This window comes from Electrona antarctica (genome assembly GCF_951216825.1).
Source record: "Electrona antarctica genome assembly, chromosome: 3".
NCBI lineage: Eukaryota > Metazoa > Chordata > Actinopteri > Myctophiformes > Myctophidae > Electrona > Electrona antarctica.
The window spans coordinates 27,609,081-27,615,080 of NC_136808.1; the positions used below are offsets into that span (position 1 = coordinate 27,609,081).

The 6,000-nt window shown below is 46.2% G+C and overlaps 1 protein-coding gene across 1 annotated transcript in view; it reads right to left on the bottom strand.

Annotated features, from left to right (window-relative positions):
* Positions 1-6,000, bottom strand: part of cemip (cell migration inducing hyaluronidase 1) — a 143,141-nt gene that overhangs the window by 79,747 nt on the left and 57,394 nt on the right. The window contains exon 3 of the mRNA XM_079497686.1: positions 5,357-5,728. Within this exon, the coding sequence (XP_079353812.1) occupies positions 5,357-5,429 (73 nt within the window). The 5' untranslated portion in view covers positions 5,430-5,728. The remainder of the gene's footprint in view (positions 1-5,356; positions 5,729-6,000) is intronic.

A 6,000-nucleotide genomic window follows, 5' to 3' on the forward strand; every position in this document is an offset into this window, starting at 1 on the left:
GGGGAGAACATGCAAACTCCACACAGAAAGGCCCTTTCGCCAACCCCACCTCGGGTATGAGCACTAATGACGCAGAGGAGAGAACACGCCTCCAGTGCCCACAGCGTCCCGAGCGGGACCAACATCTTGCTGTTTTTCTCATGATGCCAGGCAGCCATGCCTCTGTCAGGCGGCCATGCCTCTTTGAGGCAGCCATGCCTCTGTGAATGGAATTAGAACAACTAAATGAATAAAAAAAATCTGGCCTGGCAAAGAAGAAAGAATGTCTCTCATGGTTGAGATTACAGTGATCAACTAACTGGCCCAGAAGAAAAAACACTGTTTATTGCACCGCAATAAAAGTGCAGTAACAAGGGAACGGAAACACAGAAGGAAAACAAGACCGATTTCTAGGCTATAGAATGAGACAGCTGAGAGCTTCCTGCAATTCCTAGAGGGCCTTACGCACGCACACGCACACGCACACGCACACGCACACACACACACACACACACACACACACACACACACACACACACACACAGTGAACAGACAGACAAATGAAGCTGTGGCCAGGATCTTGGACACATGCCTGTTGGCAAGACTGGCAGTAAAACTATCCTCACATGTGACACTACTAGACAAAGCAATCGCAACTCCTTCAGTGTGTGTGTGTGTGTGTGTGTGTGTGTGCGTGCGTGCGTGCGTGCGTGCGTGCGTGCGTGCGTGCGTGCGTGCGCATGCATTCGTGCACACCCAAGGGGGCTATCCTGAGGACACTGAGCTACCCAGTGACACTGTCTGTCTGTCTGTCTGTCTGTCTGTCTGTCTGTCTGTCTGTCTGTCTGTCTTGAAATTAAACGGGTTGAGAATGAGTTATGGTGCTCTGTATAATATCGGAATCGGTCAGAATCCGTATCGGCAGATACCCTGCAAATAACCGGAGATCGGATATCGGACATCATAATCGTGCACCTAAGTCCGGGAGCGGATGGCTGATTTTTGGCTGAACGTGGTTTCGTCACTAAAAGTTTTTTTCTCAACTGATTCTTGTAGCTGGGGGTCACCTCTTAAGAATTCAAGAGGGTGCCCGGGGATATCCCTTGGGCATGTTTAGTTATTAACCCCTTAATAGAAAACTAAAAATCCACCCAAAATAGGGTTTTATGGCATTTCATGCAAAATACTTGGTCTAAATGCATCAAATTTGCTTTCTACAGTGTTTATGAAAGTGGATAGGCACAACGTATTTGATTTATGATTAATGCATTATTAATTAATGCTTATTAACCCCTTCATGCCCGAAAATCCCCAAATTCCATAACATATATCTTTGGTGTTCTAAATGCATCAAATTTGATTTCTAGAGTGTTTATTCATGAATGTGGATATGTACATGTATATTTGATTTCAGAACAGGGATTTTTTTGATATTAGCCCCTTCATGCAAAACAGGAAAATACCATAAAATACAACAATCTATGCAAATAAATAAATTGTTATTTGGAAGTGGTCATGTCCACCACATCCCCTTTCCTATGAATTAACTCTTTCAGGCTTATCCGTGAACATTCTACACTAAAACAGAACATTACAGTATGTGCATGACAAACATATACACAGGTTATCACTCTTACTTACAGCCAGCCACACTTTTGAATTGCACAATTGTCATCTGGGATAGGTTTGTAATCTTTAGGTAATCTTTAGGCCTGATAGATGTCTTTTTCCATCCAAACTACTCTGGGTCCCATGCTGGTGGAAGATGCCCATCTAGGTCCCATGCTGGTGGAAGATGCCCATCTGGGTCCCATGCTGGTGGAAGATGCCCATCTGGGTCCCATGCTGGTGGAAGATGCCCATCTGGGTCCCATGCTGGTGGAAGATGCCCATCTAGGTCCCATGCTGGTGGAAGATGCCCATCTGGGTCCCATGCTGGTGGAAGATGCCCATCTGGGTCCCATGCTGGTGGAAGATGCCCATCTGGGTCCCATGCTGGTGGAAGATGCCCATCTGGGTCCCATGCTGGTGGAAGATGCCCATCTGGGTCCCATGCTGGTGGAAGATGCCCATCTGGGTCCCATCCCATGCTGGTGGAAGATGCCCATCTGGGTCCCATGCTGGTGGAAGATGCCCATCTGGGTCCCATCCAATGCTGGTGGAAGATGCCCATCGGCATTCTGCCACAAAGCTGCTTAAAAGTGGGATCTTAACACTCTCAATTAATGATTGACGAAACCACGTTCACCCCCACGGCTCCCAACAAAAGTTTGGGATCCAGTGTTTAAAAAATAAATTATGTTATGCTTTTCTGCAACAACTTGTGACTCACCAAACAATACGTGGATTGTCCTACGCTGTAGTGTAAAAATGCACCCACCAGCATTCAGCCACTCCATGCATGTTAAAACAGGCTGGATATAATTTGCAAACACCATTTGAGGTGAATGACTAATGCGTTCACTTCCTTTAACGACAATTCAGTGCAGAGATTTGGTGTAGAGGTTGGAAAAAGGGAGCGGGCCAAGTGCAGAGCCCTGGGGGACTCCAGTCAACTGAGTATGTGTTTAAGAGGCTAATTACATTACTTTGTTGATGCATCATGACCAGGCCCGAACGGTGACCAGGCCCGGTGGTGTTTTCCGATGAAAACGCAGCGGAATTTCCGAGGAAATTTAACACGTTCATGTTGTAGTTTACTTTACCCAGGCCAGCATAATATTAACACCTTGCTTGCCCGGAACTATTTAATCCATTTAATCATTTATATCGCCCGGACCACTTTTACCGGCGCACCGGAAGTTGGTGTGCATGTCTGTGTAGCAGCTAACAATAGCCACACCACTCTAGAGTCGATCGACAACAACGGGAGGTAATAATAAATCTATCGCGACTAGCGACTGGACCGCGGAAGGCCGTCAAACACAGGATCTTTTTTCAGAATTAGACGGGATGATTTAGATCAGGAGTTATGATCGTTTTAAGATTTTCGTTTTCGTCAGCTAAACAGGCAGGGGACATTTTCGATGACGTGTCATTGTTTGACACGTGATCGGATTGGGCAACAATCGCTCCTACTGTAGGCTGTGGAGCGAAGCCCCTCCCTCCTCCCCTCATTCTCTACTGCTGACTAATATGTTGGAGGCTCTGGACGAGAATATTTAATATAACTTTATCAAAACTTCAAAAGCTGTCGGAAGTCCTGTCGGATTTACTGCAGAGGAGCTGACTGCTGAGTGACTTCGTCTTCGTCGTCCTTCAATAACTTTTATTCGGATGGGGGCCGGGGGGTGTTGTTTCTTGTTTGCCAACACTCATGGATTACCTAACAGAAATGTCGAGCGTCTGAAGCAACAGGAGTGCGAGTGATTTGGGTAAGTAGCATTTACATTTAGGCTACTATTGTAGCTTAGCTGGTTTGGTTAACATGCTGAACTAAATTTAAAAAAATGGGCAGCGTTTCGATCGCTCCGAGAGGCGAGAGAGAGCTGAGAGAGAGAGAAAGTGTGTGTATGGAGAGACTGCATGTGATGTGCGTGCGAGAGAGAGCGAAAATGTGTGTGTGTGTGTGTGTGTGTGTGTGTGTGTGTGTGTGTGTGTGTGTGTGTGTGTGTGTGTGTGTGTGTTTGGAGAGAGCGTGCGAGTGAGTGAGTGAGTGAGTGAGTGAGTGAGTGAGTGAGTGAGTGAGTGAGTGAGTGAGTGAGTGAGTGCGTGCGTGCGCGTGTGTGTGTGTGAGAGAGAGAATATGAAATCTTTTTATAGTTTCACAAGATAGTATTACTCAAAATGTTAATATAACACATCTGTTTACAGTTACACCTTTATTTAATTCCTATTTATATTCAATATTTATTTGTACATACATTGTTTTATCTTGATTGCCTTGGAGAGGCAGGCAGCCAGGGTTTCAGTCCTAGATTGTGTTGTATTGTGTTGTGTTGTGTTGTGGTGTGGTGTGTTATGGTGTGTTGTGTGCTACATTTAATTACCATTAACATTTTTGAGTGGTGCTCCATTACACAGCTATGTATGTATGTATGTATGTATGTATGTATGTATGTATGTATGTATGTATGTATGTATGTATGTATGTATGTATGTATGTATGTACAGTATGTATGTGTCTGTCTCTGTGTCCGAGACAGCTGCAACATCTAAAGTGGCCAGTAGAGTACAGCACAGAGTAAAGTAGCACAGACTACACCAGGGGTTCTCAACGTTTTTGGCCGGGGACCCCCGAAAATGCTTTGGCAACGTCTCGGGATCCCCGCCCCGCCCCCTCCCGACCCCCAATATAAATTGACTGCTACAATAACCTTAAACCATTTTGGGCGGGAACCCCTTTTGGTGTTTTAAGCATTGTTATAATTTAGCTATTGAAAAATAGCAGATCTACAAGCTCGTAGCGCGCCACCGAGTGGCGCGCTACGAGCTTGTAGGTCTGCTATTTTTGAAAAATCGTAAAATCGTTGTTTTTTTAATAATTTGGGGACCCCCGAAAATATTTTGGTGACCCCCCGAGGGGTCGCGACCCACGGGTTGAGAACCCCTGGACTACACTACAGTCCTCCCTGTAGTTCTTAGTCCAGGGGTTATGGGATATTATTGGATTGGTAAATTACGATTGTGTTGATTCATTGTGTTGAATCATGTGTTGATGTGTTACTGTATGTATTTTGCTCATGGAATTATTGTATCTTTGGCTCTGCTCTTGGGGGTCGATATCAGAGCTGTGTCTCGGTACACAGATAATCGGAGATATCAAATGTGATATCAGACCTGTGTCTCGGTACACAGATTATCTGATATCACATGAGCACAGCCACACCGCCATACTAAAATGCAATAGCTTTGCAATAAATGGTGTATAGTTCCACCGCTCAGTTCACACAGGTGTTATTTTATTTTCACTTTCGACTCCGAAAGCAATGTCTAAAATTAGCCCATGAGTGAGTGAGTTGTACTGTAAGGCAGTGGTTCCCAAAGTGGGGTCCGGGGACCCCCAGGGGAGTTCCAGGGGGTCCCCAGCTAAATGATAGTTTGGAACCAAATGGACCCTTATGGGCTGTAGTTAAATTAACATTGATTTTACACTACAAATTGGGGGTCGTCTAATAGAAATGCCATTAAATGGGGGTCCGTAGACTAATGCATGTCAAACTGGGGGTCCTTGAAATTAAACGGGTTGAGAATCACTGCTAGAGCCGTACAAATCTTCTCTTATGGGGGTCCCTGGCATATCTCTTCAAATGGGGGTCTGTGGGCTAATTAGTGTCAATTGGAAACAGTTTGGGAACCACTGCTGTAAAGGTGTTTAGTCAAAGAATAAAGAATTCACACACAAAAAAAAATTAAGATTATTTTTTAAGTCCCTCACCTGCCTGGACGTTAGGCATCATCATCATCAGCAGCAGCAGCTGTGCTGCCAGGAGCATAGTGGATGTCGTCATCTGTCACTTGGCCCGAGACCTGACTGCCCGACCCTTGCGAGTCGCCTCACACCTTCAAAGGCTGCTCCAGAACCGGACCTTGGGACCGTCCAAAGACCCTCGCCTCGCACCTTCAAAGGCTGCTCCAGAACCTGATCTCGGGACTGCCCCAAGACCCTTGCCTCACACGTTCAAAGGCTGCTCCAGAACTGGACCTCGGGACCGCCCCAAGACCCTCACCTCGCCTCACACACGCGACACCTTCAGAGGCTGCTCCACACCTGGACCGGGCCGTTTCAGAACAGGACCGCCGCAGGCACCTGCAACACCAATTGCCAGAGAGAGAGAGAGAGACAGAGAGAGAGGGCGACTCGTTAATTCACCGAACACATACAGCTACACAAACAATTCATTCGCATCCAAAAGATTCAAGATTCACAAAAACACGTGTCTGTGTGTGTGTGTGTGCGTGCGTGCGTGCGTGCGTGAGTGAGTGTGTGTGTGAGTGAGTGAGTGAGTGAGTGAGTGAGTGAGTGAGTGAGTGAGTGAGTGAGTGAGTGAGTGAGTGAGTGAGTGAGTGAGTGTGTGTGTG